Source organism: Perca flavescens, chromosome 22, assembly GCF_004354835.1.
Source record: "Perca flavescens isolate YP-PL-M2 chromosome 22, PFLA_1.0, whole genome shotgun sequence".
In the NCBI taxonomy this organism is placed as follows: Eukaryota; Metazoa; Chordata; class Actinopteri; order Perciformes; family Percidae; genus Perca; species Perca flavescens.
Genome location: NC_041352.1, coordinates 8023996 through 8045563, shown reverse-complemented (window position 1 = coordinate 8045563; position 21568 = coordinate 8023996). Strand labels below are relative to the sequence as shown.

Genomic DNA, 21568 nt, shown 5'->3' with positions numbered 1-21568 from the left:
GAATGCGTTTATAGTTAACCAATTTCTGACAGATTAATGGATTTTGTAAAAGCTTCTTGAAACTAGTTTCCTCAATGTCTTCTGGGCCACTATTCCTGCCCTAAACTTACTTTTCTAATACAAGTCTGACCACATGTAATGATAGTTTTCTCCATTACCAAGTGGCCAGTCTGCAAATAAATACAATGTTTATTAAAATAGACCACACAGAATTTAATCATCAGATATCCACACATACCTTTTCTGTGTTGCAATTGCCTAGAAACAGCACAGTAGATTCAAATTAAAAGCAATGGGCAGCAAATAGATTTTTAGCTCTCCAATTTGAATAGTTGCTTATCCAGCTTTCAGTGTGATGTACTATAGGGTACATTAAAATCCTGTTTATAGATAGAGAACAGATTAGCAAGGAGTTGTTTTAGGTGTGTGTGCAGATCCTGTTATCTCAGTGCATTAAGAGCCCACCCAATAACATCAGTTTCCTTATTCATTTCTTTATTGAATCATCTGCATCATTTATGCATCTGCGATGGTAACCTCAACCTCTACACCGGGTTCAATGCTGATGGAGGTGATCTGCTTGACGATTTCAGATGGGCTGTGCAGATCAATCAGGCGCTTGTGGATCCTCATCTGGAAGCGATCCCAGGTTTTGGATCCTTCACCACAAGGTGTTTTCCTGGTGGTGATACGCAGAGTCTGGATGGGGCAGAAAAAAAAAAAAAAAAAAAAAAAAAAGCTTTAGCTTGACCAAAAAAGAATCAGGAATACCACTAATCTTTCTAAATTGGTGGTAGTTCCATATTTGCACAGCATTCATGCTGTTCCTTTGCAGTACAGAAGTCCTGTAGGGTCACATTACATTTCATGTGTACTGCAATTTTGACAGAGGCCAATAAAAGCATTATGGGTGCATGATTCAGAAAATGTCAATTTGATGGATTTTTAGGCTCAAGATTCAATTCAAAAATCGGTGATTCAAAAACAATTCTCTATTAAAAAAAACATTCACAGTATGTAAATGTAGTTACTTTTGTCATGTGATAGCATATATTATCCTCAGATGATGGTCTGACAAAGCTGTGAGAATAAACTGGAGGGTTGCAAAAGAGATGTGCGCAGATGCTTCTTTTATTACATCTTTTGCATCCAGCACCCTGTTTATTTGTGGTATAACATCTTAAAGTCTGTAAGCTGGCTATTTGTAAATAACAAAGATTAAGAGTGCAGAAAGGAGGGGCGGTTATAAAAAATTAGCCAAAGCTTTTGTGATAAACATGGCAGAAACATTAGGTGGATAACTTCAAGTGTATTCAGTCTTAAAAAACAGACATTTTGTGAATGTCTGGGTTAGGTTCGCCCATAAATATCTTATATTGAGCATAACACAATCATACATTTTGTTTGAATAGGTGGAAATTGTCAACTTCAATGCCACTTTACCATTTAACTCATCATTCATGATGAGTGCCTGTCAGTCCCTGTCCTCAGACACCAACATGGCAGATGAGACTCACCAATGTACATTGCAACAGCAAATCCATGTCTTATATACCAATGCAGTAAATGTGAAAAGGTTTGTCTAGCCCATTGTCCTTCAGTACCTTGGTTGGCATGCGGACAGGTCCCTTCACCTTCAGGTTCTTCTCCTTAGCCCCACGGATCAGGTCTGCGCAGACTGAGGATTATATTAAAAAAAACACTTAAAAACACAAGCAATCAGCAATCACACTACGATGCTTTTAAAGCCATGGCTCAGAATAGCGTATATCCAGTCTTCACAGGTTATCAGATGGAAATTTATCCTCATAGCTCACATCCATGTATTATTCTCAACATTAACTATTTTGAACTTTGTTACCTTTCTCCAGAGATTTGACGTTGCGGCTGGTGAGGGTGATGCGGATGCGGTGAATGGCGACCTCAGTCTCAACAGGTGCCTTGCCAGTGTCCTTGAAAGCCTGTATGTGTGGAAACAGTTATCAAAACGGTTAACCTGACATTCACAGGATTTTATACAACATGGGTCAGCACAGGTTAGCAAGGACAGATGTAAGATTACTGGTAGGCCCAGCAGAGTTAATAGCTTATTTTCTCATTAACTTGACTCTTATTACCAGCTGCAACAGTGTAACTTTATGATTTAGTATTAAAGAAAACTTAAACTGTCAGATATTTCTTAGATACCAATATAGCTCATATTACATTTAACGAGGTTAATCCTGAATGGCTAAAGAAATTAAGTCAGTTATTGTGGTTAGTTACATTTGAAAATTCAGGTTAGTAATACAATTAATCCTTTAAATGGTTTCGGTCTTCAAAACACGTTGGAGAACTAAACTGAGCACCTAAACGCAGCACCAGTTAACTAGCACGCCTAATATCAAAATAAACCGCTTCTCCAGTGAAAGAAAGTGCTTTGGTGTTATTATAGTGTTAGCGAACACTGTTTAAATTAAACTATGGACAAATGTCCACCCATTTTTATCCACAAAACTTTTAATAGTAACGTCAGCCATATAAACGCCGTATTAAGCCAGCTAACGTCACCCAATGTGACAACTGTCCATTGTTCCGACGCTAGTTTCAAAAACATGGAAAATGACATAACGTAGCTAGCTACTGTCAAAACTCATTTGTAACCAAATTCTGAAGAAGTTCCAGGGCCTTTAATCTCCAAATCATAAAAAAGTTCGTATCTGGCTTCGCGTTATCATTATGACTTTTTGCGAGACACAATCATGGGAGCAAGAGACTAGCTAGCTAGTTTTTTCACTGCTTTAACTTAGCTATAGCAAAAGATGCTTGAGCACTTTTACGTACGTTATGCCGAATTATAAAGAGTGTCTTGAAGATTCGGGAAACACGATGCTTCATGTCGCCACATATTTACAACTTGTCAATACGCAGGTTATTATTAATAAGTCTAGTTTGTGAAGGATTTGTGGCGGGACATCTACTCCAGCTTTATTAGCCTTCGGTGCTAACATTAGCCAACAACCCGAGAATTTCGGTTTTTCAGTTAAGATAGGGAATTACAAAATTACTAGCTACAAAATGAGCGTCGTAAAATACTATACTAAAACAGCACATACCATTTTGATTATTCCTGACCGACTTATTCGGGAGAAATTCAAGCGAACAGCGGTGAGCCAGGAACAGGAGCCACAAACGTGGTTAGCTCTTCAGGGAAAAAGAACGACCAGAGGCCAGTTTCCTCAATATGTACTGCTCATCCGGGTTACTTATACTTCTTCTTTAGTATTTTAGACGCATTCATAATCAACAGCGACATCTAGTGGCTACGATTACAGTGTTGCAGGTTATGTGACCATGACCATAACAGTCTATGATAGACTAAGGTAAAAAAAAAAAAAAAGGAAAAAAGACGCACACACAATACCATACGAGATCTGACAAAAAATAAATAAACAACTAGAATAGATAGCACTATTGATCTGTCCAATGTCACTTGTGTAAACAGTTTGAAACAGGAGTGGGTAAAAAGATTACACAAAAACAAAAAACAAGTATTATGGATGCAAAACCTGTGGCAATGTAGGCCATTCAAAGTGTTTAGCTGACAAAAATACAGAGCTAAAATGTATTAAAAATATAAACTTATAAAACATGAATACATCTACTGCATACACTGTAATGTATCAGCACCTAAATTAAATAACAAGTAGTAGGATATCATTTTAAAAGATGCAAGCTGAATCAAACCAACATTATATATGTTTTATGTATATTGATGTTTTTGGAACTCATGTTGAAAATTATGGATTTTTAGAACAAGGGTGTCCATTTGTTTAACATTTAACTTGAATTTGACTGAAATTGACACACATGTACAGTACATAAACAATAACTACAGCAATATAGATTAATGACTTAAAATGAATAGTATGTATTAAATACATTTAACAATATTATTGCAGAAGGATTGCTGTGTTATTGCTCGGGTACAGGCTGTAACAACGAGTCACTAAAGGGGAACCAAATCTCAAACGCCAGAGACATTATCATATCAATAATTGATTCAATCTAAATCTGTACAATACAAATGAAAATAGAAAAAAAAGAAACAATTCATCTCTTGCTTTTCAGATGACAATTCCAAGGCCTTCATGACTCCACTCAGCACTTAAATTTACACTTCACATTCCTTTAGTGCTTCCACTTAAACTGCTACTTAAACTTATTTTAGCTATTCCATTTCAATAGATTATATTTAGAATGTGTTATTTGACTTTTTCTGCTTCAATATTTCTGCAAGGGTGGCCAGCCCCCCAGTAAAGTGTACACTCAACACGCTTGACAACTACCATGACAACAACCCGCTCCACCAGTGAGGTTACATCCGGCTAATATTTAAAAAATAAGATAACAAGTATATTAACCTGAGTAGGCGACTAACTTGACTACAATTAAAAATTGATACACGTATGAAAATCAGTAATAATCATGATTAATAAATTATGTGTTTGCAGTGGGGATTGGGTGATTTCCTGTCTTTGACAATTTGAGTGCAGAGAACACATTTTTGTCACATCAATGGTTATGCCAGACCTATCCTGAGTGCAACCCCATCATCAAGGCAGACATAAACCATGAACTACTTCCGTTAAAAAAAAAGTTTAATTAACAAAATCACTCTTTCTAGCATTCTATTCATTTCACATGTAAATAAAGGGGAAAACACATTCACAAACGTTCTATTCATGAAATGAGTAAGCTAGCATTATGAACTCACATCATGAATAAACATTAGACAAATACATTGTGAATATTAGGCGACGTTACCGACATTTGTAGGAACACACCTTTAAGAATAAAGATTGTGTTATTTATTGGATTTTAAAATTGCAAGATGTGTGATTTTGGGAAGTCATGTAATGACACAATAGTGAAACGAATGTAGCAAGCCAGTTTGTTTGTGTTTAATATCGCTTAACAATTGTCACATGTGGCGCTTTTCAAAGGTATGCTATCGGCTGGGGAAATGTTACAGCAGTTAGTAGCCTAAGCTCTCCCCATATGGCTCTCCCCTCATCCGATGTGTCCTGATATACTGAGGAACTCCTTGAGCAAAAAAACCCCGCAATTATTCCATCGCATATAATAAGCTTTTCTTTTGAAAGATGAAAGCGGAAATCAAATGTTGTGTTGTGGACGTACTGATGCTCTTCAAATTCCCAAACAAGTAACGGAACCGGGGCAGCGGTTGCCTTCCAAGAAGTTGTTTTGTCGAAAACGCGTTAAGATATTACGAAAGTCTATGATTGTAAAAGATGATACCCAGGGTGTAGTGTTTGAGAAGAAGAAGACTTGAAGACGAAACTTATTTCCCTGTGCGTCATGATTTCCAATCACAGGCCGCCGCCGACTGACAGAGGAAAAGTCGGAGTCCGTTATTTTCGATGAAACTACTCTTACTGGATTTGATTAAATGAAGACGGAGTAACACTTTAAATGAGGAGATGAATTTTGGCGTCCCCGCTAATTCGCTGCTGCTTTTCCGTGCCTGCGACGAGGGGGACTATGAAACCGCCCGGGGGATCCTGGAGCCCGGAGCCTCAAAGGAGTCCGGGCGGCAGAGCAGGCTTCGGTCAGAAGCGGGGTCGGAGTGCAGTTCCGCGGACATGTTGTCTCTGGTACCGGTGGACTGTACGGACGAGGAGGGCAACACCGCCCTACAGTTTGCGTCGGCCAGCGGTCATGAGAACCTGGTCCGGTTTTTGTTACGAAAGGGGGCCTCGGTGGATAGCCGAAACAACTACGGCTGGACCCCGCTGATGCAGGCTGCTAGGTGAGGCTGCGGGCTGGAGCTCAATGCACTGTTCTAATGTATGAAGATGCGGAAATATCAAACTCCATTAAACAATCTGGCGATTTTATTCGTCATGTCATTAACGTTACAGTGTAGAAATTGTCGGGACCCACTCTTTAAAATGTCTTGCCTGTTACAGGAAAAACTTCTTTTTTTTCCAGCAGTTGCCAGATTCTAGCGTGAGTTTGGGGAAGCAACATTAACATTCTGTTCATTTTAAATCATAAAAATAATATTTCTCAGCTTCATGGTTTTAACAAAGGGTATACTAATGTTGATTTAATCCAAATATTGTAACTGTCAGTGTCGTGACCTATGGTCGTGACACATTACCTTTGAGAGATCATTACTCTGGAGTTCAACTTGAATGTTGTAATGCTTTTGTCTTGGTGTCTGTCAAAATTGGTATATTGGTTGTAATGGCTTCGTCCTAATCTTGAGGGTATAACTACCGTATTCATCATAGTGCTCAGTGTACAGTTAAGCGCACACGCAGGGCATGCCGTAGTTGTATGTAAAATATTCCATAATTCTCACAAAAATCTACTATCATTGATTGTAATGCAAACATCACATTTTGTTGCTTCCAACGTGGCACATGTCACAGCAGGTGTACTAGATGTTGGGTACAAACTGATGAATATCCCATGGGAATTAATGGAGTGTGACATGACTTAATTGGGTGGTGCTTGGCACGTGACAGGAGGACCACGCCTTCTCAATCAGAATCAGAATCAAAATCAGAATCAGAATCAGAATCAGAAATACTTTAATAATCCCGGGGGGAAATTATTTTTGTTACCACTCCAGGTATACAAACAAAAAATAAAAACAACATATATTATCAAGACCTTTAACATATATAATAAAAACAAATATACAATAATAATATATACAATATGAAATGTACAGTGTTAATGTGCAAATAGTGCAATAAAAAAAGAGAAATGATTGTCTATGTTGAGATGATTTTAGTGCAATAAAAAAGAGAAGTGATTGTCTATGTTTGAGATGAGATGATTACAGAGAGGGGGTGTGTGACTCTCTGAGGGAGGTGTTGTAAAGTTTAATGACCACAGGCAGGAAAGATTTCCTGTGGCGCTCTGTGGTGCATCTGGGTGAGAGGAGTCTTCTGCTGAAGGTGCCCCTCTGCTGGGCCAGTGTGTCGTAGAGAGGGTGGGAGACATTATCCAAGATGGACAGAAGCCTGGACAGCATCCTCCTCTCAGCCACGGTCGTCAGTGTAACACCCTAAGTTAATTTGGCTTAGAGAAGAGTGCTCTAATTAATTTGTAACATGTTTGATACACTGTTCTAAACTAGGGGGGATATAGATACTTAATACCCTCTCTTTCTCTCTCTCTCTCTCTCTCTCTCTCTATCTCATACTTTTTCTCTATTTCTCCACCCAGGTTTGGCCACCTGACTGTCGCCCACATCCTGTTGGAGAACGGGGCAGAGATCAATGGACGGAACAGGCTAGGTGCGAGTGTTCTGACTATGGCGGCCCGTGGGGGACACACTCATGTAGTCAAACTACTCCTGGAGAGCGGGGCCTACGTTGATGACTGTGATCATCTGGCTGTGGCTGCGGAGGCATTCACAAACGGCAACAACAACAACAACAGCTGCAGGTTTGGGCTTTGGGTTTTTTAGGCCTACTCCTAGACTGAAACAAAACTCAATTTAGGTTACCTTTGAATAACATCTTAAGTCTTCTGGCTCACTGTTTTTCCACAGCGCGGCTGGTTTTAGAGGTAGTGAAGGCTGTCTAGGAGGGGGCAGAGAATTCATGGACATCATAGCCCTGATGGTGGCATCTCAGCATGGCCACGAGGCCTCAGTGCGCCTGCTGCTAGAATGGGGCTCTGATGTCAACTTTTCCCAGAAGACCACTGGCTGGGGACCACTAATGGTGGCCACCCTCAGTGGGAAGGTGGGTTCAATGGATTTACATCTTGATATATGTGAGTTGGTTTAAAACACAGTTGTAGCGCGAATGCATACAGTTATATCTGGTAGAAGAAGTCTTCTTTGCAGCTGGTAAATAAAGTTGGTGTGTTTTGAAGGTGGCTGTGACTCAGCAGCTGGTGGAGCGTGGAGCTGACCCAGACAGGGTCAATGTTCTGTCCAAGACGGCCTTTGAACTAGCCATGCAGCTTAAACAGAGAGACATCAAGGCCTATCTGGACTCCATCACCACTGTCCGACCCCAGACAGGTAAGGCTTCCTTCTCGCTTTCAAATTCATGATTGCCATGATGATGATGAAGTAGTACAGTATTGCCAAAGCATGTCGTACAAGGTTTAACATTGGCGTGTGTAGTAATTCTGAATGTAAGAAAAAAGCCAACAAAGGGTTTGCAAATTACTACACAATCATCATCATCATCATACAGTTGTATTATTATACTACATACTATAATATGATGTAAGAGAAACAAATTGTTGCAGAATCAAATATATATTACATAATATATAAATAAGATGAGATATAGTTGAATATTGTTAAAATATTGAAATAGTCCAGTACAGCTTCCGGAGTCACTCTCCTGGTTTCCTCAGGCTCTGGCATCTTTTGCTACTTCTATGGGGGAGTGTTGATCTATCCTGTTTGCAGACATGACAATGTCGGTGTGTGTTGCTGTCTTGCATTGCAATTGACACTGATGTGAGAGCAAAACCAACAGCTCTCAGTCTCTTTGATGTTTAATAGCTCTTCACACCAGCAGTAATTAACTCAGTTTTCCTGCACGGTCATACGTAGTGTTGCGTATGACCTCCACTTCTGAAACCAAACCTAGACTCTTAACCAGAGCTCACTTGTGGCTACATTGTTTGACACTTAAGCTATTAATCTATTAAGCTAAATCCGTCTCATGAATGAAAGTTTAGGCAGCGTCGTGCCATATAGCCATCGGCTGTGCTGAAATATAGGTGAAAACACAATTTAGTGGTTTTGCCGACATGTGAACGAGAAAAAAAAATCACTTTTGCAATTTTTCTATCAGTCTGGCTGAGTTTCTAGTATTTATTTACATAACCCCCAGCCACAAATGACGCTGAGCCATTTGGAGTCTGGCCAAGTAGTACTGTTGTTTCAGAGAATAGCAGAACTGTCTTCTGTTTTCAGCCGTGCGCTTTTTTTCCTCCACAGATGACGATAGAAGAAGACCAGATGTGTTCAGTGCTCTCAAGTTGGGTGAGTTAAGCTGAATACTCAATGTTCTTGCAAGTGTGACGACCCCTGCGGTGTCAATTGTGTTTTGGTTGTAAGATTAACAGGTGATTGAAAAAAACACAATCAAGTCCATATAAATGCATTTTTGTGTGTGTGTGTGTCTGTGTGTGTGTGTTGACTCAGGGAATTCCCAACTAGTCAAGGAGATCTTGGAGGAGGATCCTACTCAGGTGAATTCATCCAATCAGGAGGGAGCGTCACCTCTCATGATGGCAGCAGTGAGCGGTCAGCTAGAAGTGGTGCAGCTGATGGTGGAGAAGAACGCCGACATAGACAAACAGGATGGTGTCCATGGGTGGACAGCTTTAATGCAGGCCACCTATCACGGGTAAGAAGGACATTGTGGTTCATTATGGTAAACTTTAGTGGAGATATGAAGTCATTTCATGAATGCAATGCACACATACACTATGTATGCTGACACTATCATCAATCCTTTGCCACTCTTTTGTTGTCTCTGCCTCCCTCGTCCTTCCAGTAATAAAGACATTGTCAAGTACCTGTTGAGTCAAGGGGCCGATGTCAACCTTCGGGCTAAGAACGGATACACAGCCTTTGATTTGGTTATGTTGCTGAACGACCCAGGTACCCCCCACTGTCATCACATTATAATATATTAATATAATTGTAACAGCCTCTTTCCGACCAAGTAGTTACCGGAACGTACTTATGGGAACAGTCCACTTCTAAATAGTTCTAATAACTACTCTCCCCCAAAACTGTTTTTTCTATTTGCATTCACACTGGCCAAGTGGCCATAGGAACTGACCTTTTGTTATTATAACACAGCCATCTAACCACCACTATGCGGAAAAGGGAAAAGACCTTGCCCTGAAGTAGGAGCTGAAAGAGTTACAGGAACTGTAGCGAGAGGAATTTAATAATCCCCAAATTGGTCCAGTCCAAACACGAGAAAAAAAGGGTTCTAGGAACGTTATGTTCTAGGAACTGCAAAAATCCCTCCAGTTGGAAAGCGGCTTTACAGCCTGTTGGGAAAATGGGCTCAGAATGAAGTAAAAGTTCCTTCCTATTAAACTGTAATAAATAGCGGCATTAATAATATCAGGTGTCCATCATTTGTGAAAATAGCAGTAGCATTACCCTATCAAGTTATGGAGTCATCTTAGGACTTTGACCTAGGATGCATGGTAGAGGTACTTGTGATTTAACAAAAAAATATGAACCAATAAAGATTCATAAGCATACTTTTACAAAACTAAATTAACTATTGTGGAATTGTATCCTTTAGATGTTACATTGACTGTAAATGGTAGAGTTGCAACTAATTTAAAATGTGATTATTCAGTAGAAAATGACTTTCCAACAAATGTGATGATTGATTAATGGTATACGTTTTTTTTGTCTTTAATAAAAAATTCAGAAAATGTCACTAGTGTTAGCTCCTGAAATGTGAATATTTGTTGGTTGTTGGTCAAAACAAGCAATTCGAATAATTGAAAAAAACTGGTACTTTGGAAAATTGGAGAATCTTTCACTATTTCCAGACATTTTACACAACAAAAGATGAATCCATTATTCTAGAAAATAGTTCTAGATTAATGGATAATGAAAACAATCACAATAAATAGTTGTTAATTAACCCAACTCTCCACAATAATAAGTCATATTACATAGGTGGCCTTTTATTGTAAAAGGATGGTATATGTAAAGGTTTTTATGCATGCTTCAGTGTTTGCAATATGTTTTTGGAGATGCCTGCTAACATAATTCATTCTTCAAAGAAGACTGAAATCATATTTTGATGAAGTTATGACTAAGTAGCCTGTTACACAGCCCATGCTTGGTAGTTCCCATGGTGTCTGTATGTATATCTTATTTATATTCTCCGTGTCTACTTTGGATTTTCTCAGACACTGAGTTGGTGCGTCTGTTAGCATCTGTGTGTATGCAAGTAGACAAGGACAAGTCGAAACAGCGCGGCAGAGCCTTAATGACTCGCTCCAAAAGCCGACAGTCCCTCAACAACGTCCCCGTGCCGCCTGACGACAAGGGAGGCCTTAAGGTAAAGGAAAAGTCCTGTTACTGTAATATGATGTTAAACAGTATGTTACTTCATGCTGTATGTATGAATACAAAATCCATACCATGTAGTACTGATATAATATTACTGTAAATGAACAATGACTCCCACATGTTTGACTTGTTTGGCCTGTCCAGTCCTGGTGGAGTCGGATGTCCAATCGGTTCCGGCGGCTTAAGTTGACTCACACCCTGAGGCACGGCCTTTCATCCAACCGCCTGGCTCCTTTTCCAGACGATGCTGAAACTTCATTGGATGCCACGATGAAGGCCAATAGAAAGCCTGCTGCGGTGTCCAATGGGGCGCTGGCACCATCCCCTGCCCTGGGGGCGAACGACGCCAGCACTGCCTGGGCGGTCAAGAGCAAAGATGCGGGTGAGACACAGTGATCACATGAATTCATCGTCATTTCTAGAGCATAGTCACTATTGTCTGTCAGACATCAGATGTTTATCTTAAAGGGGAACCCCGCCGATTTTACACATCAGAGTCTCTTTACAAGTGTTTACAGTGCGTAAAAAAGGACTTGTGTGGCCCCAGAACGAGCTGCTGCTTTTGATCGTTGTCAGTTTTGTTCAGACCCTGATCGGAACTGACTTTGCATATGTACGTGTGGTCGATGGAATGTGTAAATGTGACTTACTGTATGTTCCTTTTTCAGGTCTGTGCAGGGCATCGTCAGAAAAGGAGGACTTTCTTATAACCACAATGGTAGGATTGTTTGATTTGATGTAAACTATGATTCATTGTACAGTTTTTTCAATCATGTTGTGAATGAATGACCGTCTAGGATGTCAGAAAGTTAGCATGCTTGGCGGAAACAACACGTTGCAAAGTAAGCAATCCCTTTGGCCCTGGGTTATTGTGTTTGTGTGTAATAATATTTTAAATGTTTTAAAGCTTTGGGGTTTGCACTTTGTAACTCTTTCAATATGAGCTGTATGAACAAAGTTGATGGTTATTATTATAAGTGGTAGCGTTGTAATGCTAATATATTTTCCATGTCCTCTAGCTCCGAAGTGGTGCGCCATTGACCCGGCTGCCCAACGATAAACTAAAAGCGGTGATCCCTCCCTTCCTGCCTCCGTCCAACTTTGAACCGTGGAGCTCGGACCGCTCGCGTCTCCTCGGGGAGGGAAAGAGCGAGGCGCCCCGCCTGCCCATGCCCCCCCAGAGGAAGCTGAACAGCAGCGGGAACTCCGATATTGTGAGTGTTTGCGAGTGAGTGAGAGAGGGGCGGCGCTGGCGAATCCCCATCCTTATGTTTTCTCATTATTCATGCGGCTCCTGCTCTCTTCTCCTCTTCTGTCCTGTACGTACGTCAGACGTCTATCAGTCGTGTGGTCAGCAGGTCCATTAAGTTTCCCAGCATCCCCAAGGGGCCTTCCTCCTCCTCTCCTTCCAACTCTGGTCACTACCACTCCCCCCACTCCTCAGGAGGCTCCAACGGAGTGGCAGGGATCAACCGGGACTCTCACAACCGTTCAGGTTCCCGCACACACACACACGCACACACACACACACACACACACACACACACAAATACGAACATACCCTGACACAATGTGAACATGAGCTAGGGTTTTGCAATTATTAAAATTAATCGTGATTATGATTTTGGATCACAAAAAATATTTTGCACATTACGTTTTGTAATAAATTCTTAATAATCGTGATTAGGATTGTTTCCATAATCGAGCAGGGCTAACATGAGCAACCAGATGACGTAGTCTCTGCCTCTCTCTTCCACCAGGAGGCAGTGCAGACAGTGTTCTGTCCCAGATAGCTGCCCAGAGGAAGCGAGCAGCAGGCCTGATAGATGTGAAGGCCCAGGCTCCAGACAAACAGCACAGCCAGACACAGAGCCAACCGTCACTGCCACCCACAGCACCCGGCCTGCCGCTGCCTGAGATAAGCCTTCCTGACATCCACTCCCACCCCAGCCTCGTGGCTTCCGACAGCCATTCGAGAAGGGTCTGTGCTTTTTTTTTTTTCCTTTCTGTCATTACTGTGACAAACAGTCAATGTTAAAGAAGTGCCTCCTGTCATGTCAGTGAACTGGTCTGAGTTTCTGTTACCCGAGAAAAAAAGGTCAGGTCGGAGTTACCGCTGGAATTAATTCCCTCTGCACAATTTGAATTGTGTTAATATAGGCTACAGTGAGTACAGTGAGTTTTTTTTTCTACTACTATGGGCTAACAGTTAACATAGAAACAATCAGACATACATTTAAATGCCCTCTGTAAATAGATAGTATACATGCTGCCACTGGTAGGGGCAGTAAATTACAACTAAACCTACTTTCACCTAGGGCTGGGCGATATGGAGAAAATCAAATATCACGATATTTTTGACCAAATACCTCGATATCGATACCACAACGATACTGTAGTCTTGACAATTGGTGCTTTCACAAAATATGAGATTATATGAGATATAATGAGATTTTTGATAAATAATCACCAGTAATGTGGATATAATTGATAATGAGTAAGTGGGTAAAAGCAAATAATAGAACAGTTACAACAGTCTGGTAAGTTCAGAAAATGACATCACTTTACTGTAATGCAGCCTTTAAAACCAGGAAAAGACAACACTTATGCCATATTACGATATGATGATATCCAAAATCTAAGACGATATCTAGTCTCATATCACGATATCGATATAATATCGATAAATTGCCCAGCTCTACTTTCACCCCTACTTGACTACTTAACTATGGTGCTGTAAAGTCTAGACTCAATCAGATGTCTGTGATCTGCATAACGACAGTACAGTGGAACGTTTTCCTTTAACAGAGCGACAGTAATAACCTAATATACCATCATTACTGAGATTAAACTACATTCTCGGTTATATTAGCAGAAACATAACTCTGCACATGAACAGATGCGCAGTATTAGCTCACACATAAAATAGCACCCTCGTGAATTAGCCTACTGTTGCTAACCTACATTCATAAATCCTACATAAAATCGTAGTTGCACGTAGCTTGTTGCTAGTTTAAGACCGACGCAGTTGTCAATTTCCCGTCTACTAGGAGTAGCGTGTGTCTGACAGGGTGGGGGGGGCGTGGCATCATGATGGTGGCTCTCCATCGTCCATCGGCACAACCCTATTAATGCCACAAACACATCACATATATTTTAATTCAGATCGGTACAATGCTATGTGCATTGATTTCATTCTTTTGGCCTCTCTGCCTGCAGCAAGTAGCCTACATTTCCATAACATAGTATAAAGCTACATCACTTGATGATATTATACTTTATATTGCCTGCCTATCCATTATTTTTAAGCACAATCAACATGGAAAATATTTGTATTTTCCTTTGTAGAAGATGGAGTTGAAGAAGAGACCTCAGTCAGGGAATTCCTCCACATCCAAGAGCACGTCGCCCACTCTGACCCCGTCTCCTTCCCCGACGCCCAAGCCTCCCACTGGGCCGGGAGACTCGCTGTCCTCCAACTCTTCCCATCCTCGCTCCAAGAGCAGCGGCGGCTCCAGCAGTGGAACCATAACCGATGAAGGTGATACCATGTGCATTTCAACCAAAACTGAAATCGCGTAATTATTATTAACACAATGATTGGCGATGATAGGGGATTTTTGATAACTTGAAAATAATCCACGGTCTCATTATGTAAAATAATCAACACAAACTGAATCTTCTGGTGGAAACTCTGGCAATGAGTGCCATTGTTTTTCCTTAGATCGTACTACATGTTGTTTTTGTCTTTTTTTTCAGATGAGCTGTCTAGTATTTTGAAGAAACTGTCCCTCGAGAAATACCAGCCCATATTTGAGGAACAGGAGGTATTCTTATCTTTTATGTCAAAAAGGAATTCTAAAATATTTCCCTTCTGTTTTTCCTTTGTTTCAATATACGTTTCTAATCATGGGTTCTCAACATGAAGGAAACTGCTTTCCCATAACTGCATCACTGAACTGCTGTGCCTTCTGTGCTCATAACAAACAGAAAATTGTTTGTCTAATTTATTGAACATTATGTTTCATTCAGTGTTTTAATCAGCGTTAGTCTTTTCTCTGCTTCTAGGTGGACATGGAGGCATTCCTGACACTAACAGATGGAGACCTGCGGGAGCTGGGCATTAAAACGGACGGACCCAGACAACAGATCTTGGCTGCCATATCAGAGCTCAATGCTGGAAAGGTGCATTTGGTTGAAGATATAACATGCATCGCCAAGGAACTGCGTTTCAAGTTAGGGTTGCACGATATAAGGAAAATATGCGATGACGTTGAATATCGCGATAACGATATTACTTGCCATAAATAAACAGATATTAACGCGTACTCAGTTCTGCCTTTCTGCTGCTTTCAGTATTTGCTAAAATACAACAAATTGCTTGTTGAATTTAAAACAAACCAAAGGAAACCATTTCTAATTCTTTTACTGAACAAATTGAACATTGAATTAAATATAAAATGCACCACAGTTTCATTTTAAAGTGCAGCTTTCTGCTGATATTTTCTTCCTACTAACACTACAACTCTCTGAGTGCCTTTCCAGATATGTATATTGCGCCAGTTGATATTGCGATGTCTATAAAGAAACGATATATTGTGCAGCCCTATTTCAAGTGGTGTGTTTCCAGGGATCTCTGGGCTTAGGTTATATATATTTTTTCCACTTCCAGCTTTCCCCAGTACAACCCAACATGATATCACGATAAACTGCAGAGATAGGTAGAATTACTTTGAACGAGGATGGAAATTGCGAAAGGGAACAACTAACCGTGGATACCAGAGGCACGTGATACGTGAAATTATAGCAAAAGTTTCATCTCTGCCTGTCTGAGAATGTTAACTGGTTTGTAATGACCGTTGCTTGGTTGTCATCAGGGCCGAGAAAGGCAGATCCTTCAAGAGACCATCCATAACTTCCAGTCTTCCTTTGGTAGCAGCGCCAGTAACCCCCGACAGCCAGGCCAACCACGCTGTGAGTGTCAAAAAACCCGAGCTATGGACTCTTCTGGAGAAATTGTAGCACTAGTACTTGCAAAGACAACATCATAATCTGCCTCTCTCTCTCTCTCCACCTTTCATCATCAGCACCAACGGGTTGGATGAGACACCAGGTCCGTTCCTCCAACAAAAGGTAACGCAGCAGCCCTGATGCCCACCAGGGAGTACACCAAAGGTACTTAAAATAAGAGTAAAATGCTGACCTCTAGCCAAGGCGGGAATAATATGGACGTCGGATGTCCCCAGACAACTAGCGGCGTTAGCAGAGCAAGAGGATGCTGCAGCAAAAGGACCAACCAGACCCTGATAACCTGCCTCCAGGCACAAATTGCATTCAAGTATTCTTCTTATGGATCCTACAGCAGGGGAGGTGTGACAGGGCTGGCTGAGTCTAGTGCCCTGCTGCTATTCGACAAAGCACACTATGTGTGGCAAGTGATATTGTTTTGCCACAGTGATACGGTTACCAGGTCTACTGCTAATGCAGCGCATGGGTTACGCAGAGAGTTCTGTAGGACGAGAAGATCAAATACACAGCAGAGTGGGGGAGGGAGCCGAGAGAGAGATTTAAATTTTATCTGAAAAGAATGTGAGAAGTACAGCATAATGTTTTGTTTGTAATAAAATGGCAAAGTCAGTCGGTAGAACAGAAGAGAGAGATTCTGAGTATAACAATAGAATACAATAAAACAGACACTAGCCAGTAGTGCTGTCAGTTAAACGCGTTATTTACGGCGTTAATGCAAACCCATTTTAACGGCGTACGTTTTTTTATCGCGAGATTAATGTTCTTTCTGGCCTAGCAAACTTTGTAGTTTTTTTCACATGCTGTTGCAACTAGTAACGTTAGAAAACTTCAACACCACACCGGATCTAGCTAGACCCGAAACAAAACTACCGGCACGCCACACACACTTGTTTGGGCCTGCAGGCCGGCCAAAGAGTAGTAGGCTAACGTTACGTTTTGAGTGGATGGCGAGCGCGAGACGCCGAAATGGATGCCAATAAGATTCTGAATGGAAAGTTTACTTTTAAAAAGTTGCCAAATGGTTCCATTGACATGACCAAAGTGATCTGTGTGTTTTGTGGTTGTGAACTGAGCTATCATTGCAGCACGTCCAGTCAGAAATACCTGATACTTGATGGCCAAGCACACAGCTGATGCCAATTCTCCCCCCCCCTCGTCAAAGCCAGGCGACAAAAGCACAAAGCAAGCCGATCCACTTTTCCATGTTGATAAGAGCATTAACATGAGAAAAAAATAATGGGACAAAAATAAATCAAGGTACTTTTAGAATAGATAAAAATGTGCGATTAATTGCGAGTTAACTATGACATTAATGCAATTAATCGCGATTAAATATTTTAATCGTTTGACAGCACTACTAGCCAGTAATATTGTGATTGAGACTTTTAAATGTAATGACTCAAAAAGTAAACTAATGAGGGAAGAATATGTGGGACATCAGCCAAGCAATTGTTTAGCCTTTCAGTCTCTTGGACTGCTTTTATGTGTTTTGTTTATGGGCCACTATGTAAACAGATGATTTTTAGTCAAGACTGTGCTGTCATGAATAAATAAACATGATGATGATGCAATATATATACATTTTCTTTTACTGTTTTAAGATGTTATTGGACTTGAGATGAGAGGACATTGGCAAAAACCTTTTTGGAGCATTTCATGAGCAGTATAAATTAGGAGGGGTATTGAGCAAAAATTATCCACCGAGTTTTTTCATCTGGCTCCATCATTAATATCATCAACATTAGGGCTGGGCAATATATCGATATTATATCGATATTGTGACATGACACTAGATATTGTCTTAGATTTTGGATATCGTAATATGGTGATATGACATTAAGTGTTGTCTTTTCCTGGTTTTAAAGGCTGCAATACAGTAAAGTTATGTACTTTTCTGAACTTACCAGCTGTTGTATTATTTGCCTTTTCCCCACGTAGACATGATGTCCACATTACTGATGATTATTTATATAAAATCTAAGTGTGAAGATATTTTTTGTTAAAGCACCAATTGTCAACCCTAGAATATCGCCGCAATATCGATATCAAGGTATTTGGTCAGGCATATCGTGATATCTGATTTCCTCCCTATCGCCCAGCCCTAACCAACATATCATTCCTTAATATTAGGTACTTATAAAACATTAACACTTAAATCCAAGAGATGGGTTAGTTAAATATGAGATGACACTGATCTCATATCCTGTTTATTCAGGCACTGTGTGCGGGAAAGATGAATAAACATGCTGTGTATGCTTTCAAAAAGGAGTCTGGATGAGGAATTGAATCACTAAACAGAAATAAAATCAGTGTCCAAAAATGAAATGCTGTAAAACAAAATAAATACAAACTCTATTCATTGGTGCTCCCGTTTAACAGTTGGAAACCAGGTTTCAGGTCCAGCTTTGCTTGTGTAAAAACTTCTATGCAAAACCAAATCCAATCTGGTGTGAAACCATCATCCTTCCACAAGATGGCAGTAACCTTCTATTGATGCAATACATTCTCCGGCTGTAAGCTACAGGCTTGTTCTGTCACTTCTTCAGCTATAGTAGTCACATTAAAGCTAGACTATGCAACCTTTGAATAAAGAAATGTTATGTTATTTTCTTACAAATGGAAAGTTGAATTCATCAGCAATTAAACTCAACCTCACTCATTTGAGGAAACGTGTGGGATTTGTGTCTTTAGCCTTACCTGGTCCGGTATGAGCAGTAGTTTATGGTGGCTAATGTTAGCTAATGCAAACTTTAGATGTATACCACTGTAACTGACATTACTTAGTCTCTTTTCTGCTCATGCTACTGTAACATTACGTTTTAGCTTTTACCATTATGCCGTAATTTCCACTTTTAGGCTTGCTTTAAAAACCCCACAGGTGTAGCCGTTTATTTTGTAAGTAGCTGTCTACGAGCTCAAAAGAAAGTTTCCTACAGCTGAAGTTAAAGATCCCCTCCAGACATGTTTAAGACATATACAACTACTCTGCTTTGAATAAGTCCATTGTCCATGTTGGCTGTAGTGTGTTTTTTTTTGTATTTTGAAGCTACTGTCACCATGTGATCAAGATCAGCTGAGAAATGTATTGGTTGAGTGCTTCCAACCACTTTCACCAAAGTTTAGAAACACAGGCAATCCTCAAACATGACCGAATAGCATCACACTGGCGTTGTTGAAATCATTACTGATGACCTGGATATAGACTGGCCCGACAAGCAGGCGACAGGGTTCCTGTAGAGTTTAATGAAAAGCATCACTCAGTGTAGGAAAGCTTTTCTCTCCAGGTCTGTGGCAGATCGAGTGTTCAGATGTACAGTCATGTGTGAGCTGTAAAAAAAAATAAAAAATACATTTGGAATATATTAACATCGCTGTGGCATGCGGGCAGCAAACGGAGTGACTCATTCAATTTCCTCCCAATTGATTTCATTCACATACGGTTTTGATTGGATTGAATAACATGTAATAATAGTGTATGTGACTGTCAATACAGTAGTCATGCAGTAGTGAAGAACAACGGACATAGATCATGGGTGCATTATAGAGGTCATAAAATCAGCGATGTAGATACTGACTCAGAAAGACGATTTCTTTAATGAATAAATTATTTTTTAACTACCCCTGCTCCTGGTAAGATCCCTATGACAGCCTTAGCCAAGCCTTAAACCCCTTAGGGGCTGAAAGTGGTCTCCTGTCTGTGGTAAAACTAAAAGAACCCGAGTCTGTCTGAGTTAAAGCCTAGGTTAAGATCCCCACAAGAGATACATTTTCACTAAGTGCCAGTTTTCCGATCTTCATTCCCTGTGCTTCCCTATAGCAGTAAATACTGTAGGACAGCCTGAGTCAAAACTAAACCTAGGTGGTTTATAGGACATGTATACTAAGGAGCAGTTACTTAACGTAATCATCATTAGAAAATGTATCATATTGTCAATAATGTCTGCACTGTCAAAGGTTAAGGGATATTTGACAAAATCCCCAAATGTGCTGCAAAACCTTGAAAAGCATGTTGCTTAAGATCCTTTGCCTAAGGTCAGCTAAACATCTGCCAATGTAAAAGCCATTCCATCTGTTTATATAGTATTGGAGCAAGTGACATAATCCTAGTACAAGGTTGATTATGGAAATTGACTCCCATGATCGATTTTCCTTGGAAACAAGTAAACTCTCCCCCAATGTATGTCACCTGTTAAAAGAAAATCTAAATTTTACAATTGAAGGGGCCGTACTTCGAAATACTGAAAAAACAACAGGGGGCTCGGCTTGCCTCCACACGGCTCTCACACACCATTCCCCGGTACGTGAAATACCTGCGATAATTCACACCAACTAACCGGCTATCAAAACAAAGACCAAAGGAGCTCGGGTTACAACACACACAGAGGGAGTGTGACTTCATCCTCTGCTCAGGTGGCCCTTCCTCCACTATATCTTAACTATATCTTAACTATATGAGTACAGCCCCTTTTAAGTACTACACCTAATGAATTGTGATGGTATTTTGCCTAAGTTGCCAGATATAGAGGATTTTCCCAGCGTTCGGTAGTCTTCCCCAAAAGCTCAGGTGCCATTACCATGAAATTCCTTCTGTGGCCATTGGCCTCTGGCTGTACAAGCCAATGCGGTTTTTTAGATGTGCATCACCTAGGGCAATGGCTTTACTACAGCGTGTGTGTGTGTGTGTGTGTGTCCCATGATGCTCGGCCTCTCAGACTCTGTGATTTAGTGGGTAACAGGGATTTTTTTGCAGGATTGAACCCTCAGGAGCTTTCACTTTAAACACTTTTAACACATCCATCAAACTGTTCACATTTTAAACATTGTTCATTAAAGCTAAAGTACATCCAATAACCAGCGTGCACATAGCCTTGCATATTGTGCGTCCAAACAAACAAAGGTGGCTGCCTGATTTTACATTCCACTGTCAGCATTCATCCTCGCAAAAGTGACTCATTTGCTCCGAGGATTTCCCAGCATCCCGGGTGTTACGCAATGCCGTGGCCCTTTCACCGTCCCTTTGTCCCCCTCTCTTTTTCGGTGTACCTCACACTGATAGAAACAGAACCACAGAAACAGGATGAAGCCGAGTGACTATAGAGAGCACAGAAGAAAGACAACCTACCATCTGAACCTTCGTCTGACCATAAAATGACCTTTGGAAAAATCCAAATCCAAATGTCAACAAAAGATTATCCCTTCTCTCTTAAACCGATTGACACAGCTGTTGATTCAGGGACTAACATGTGACAGGAAAGCCCGAGTTTAAAATGTAACCCCTATTTGCTCAAAACGACTGCACCGTCTGTGATGTCACTGTAAGATAGAATGGGATGAAAAACTACTAATATGATCAGAACAAATCTATGGAATATTGATTTGATGACCATCCAGTTACCCGCTTGACGCATCTTAGCTCATGTATTTTTTAAGTCA

The 21568-nt window shown here is 40.5% G+C and overlaps 2 protein-coding genes and 1 non-coding gene across 4 annotated transcripts; 1 reads left to right on the top strand and 2 right to left on the bottom strand.

Annotated features, from left to right (window-relative positions):
* Positions 1-474: 474 nt before the first annotated feature.
* rps20 (ribosomal protein S20) lies at positions 475-3212 on the bottom strand. Its single transcript, XM_028569861.1, has 4 exons — positions 3096-3212; positions 1862-1961; positions 1605-1678; positions 475-699 (listed from the first exon to the last, which is right to left on the bottom strand). The coding sequence occupies exons 1-4, from the start codon at positions 3096-3098 to the stop codon at positions 517-519; spliced, it is 360 nt and encodes a 119-aa protein (XP_028425662.1). The 5' UTR covers positions 3099-3212; the 3' UTR covers positions 475-516.
* On the bottom strand, positions 1749-1816 carry LOC114549657 (small nucleolar RNA U54). The gene has a single exon (XR_003691574.1). It is a non-coding gene; the product is annotated as a small nucleolar RNA U54 (small nucleolar RNA).
* Positions 3213-5187: 1975 nt separating the features above from the next.
* On the top strand, positions 5188-16885 carry anks6 (ankyrin repeat and sterile alpha motif domain containing 6). 2 transcript variants are annotated; one of them, XM_028569278.1, is made up of 18 exons: positions 5188-5812; positions 7246-7467; positions 7574-7769; positions 7903-8053; positions 8990-9034; positions 9197-9401; positions 9552-9658; positions 10945-11096; positions 11252-11489; positions 11776-11825; positions 12127-12321; positions 12440-12602; positions 12868-13088; positions 14456-14648; positions 14867-14934; positions 15176-15292; positions 15985-16081; positions 16195-16885. In XM_028569278.1, the coding sequence occupies exons 1-18, from the start codon at positions 5484-5486 to the stop codon at positions 16242-16244; spliced, it is 2799 nt and encodes a 932-aa protein (XP_028425079.1). In that variant the 5' UTR covers positions 5188-5483; the 3' UTR covers positions 16245-16885. The 2 variants fall into 2 exon arrangements, with proteins under 2 accessions (XP_028425079.1, XP_028425080.1); XM_028569279.1 differs by lacking the exons at positions 15985-16081; positions 16195-16885 and adding an exon at positions 15780-15962.
* Positions 16886-21568: the final 4683 nt, after the last annotated feature.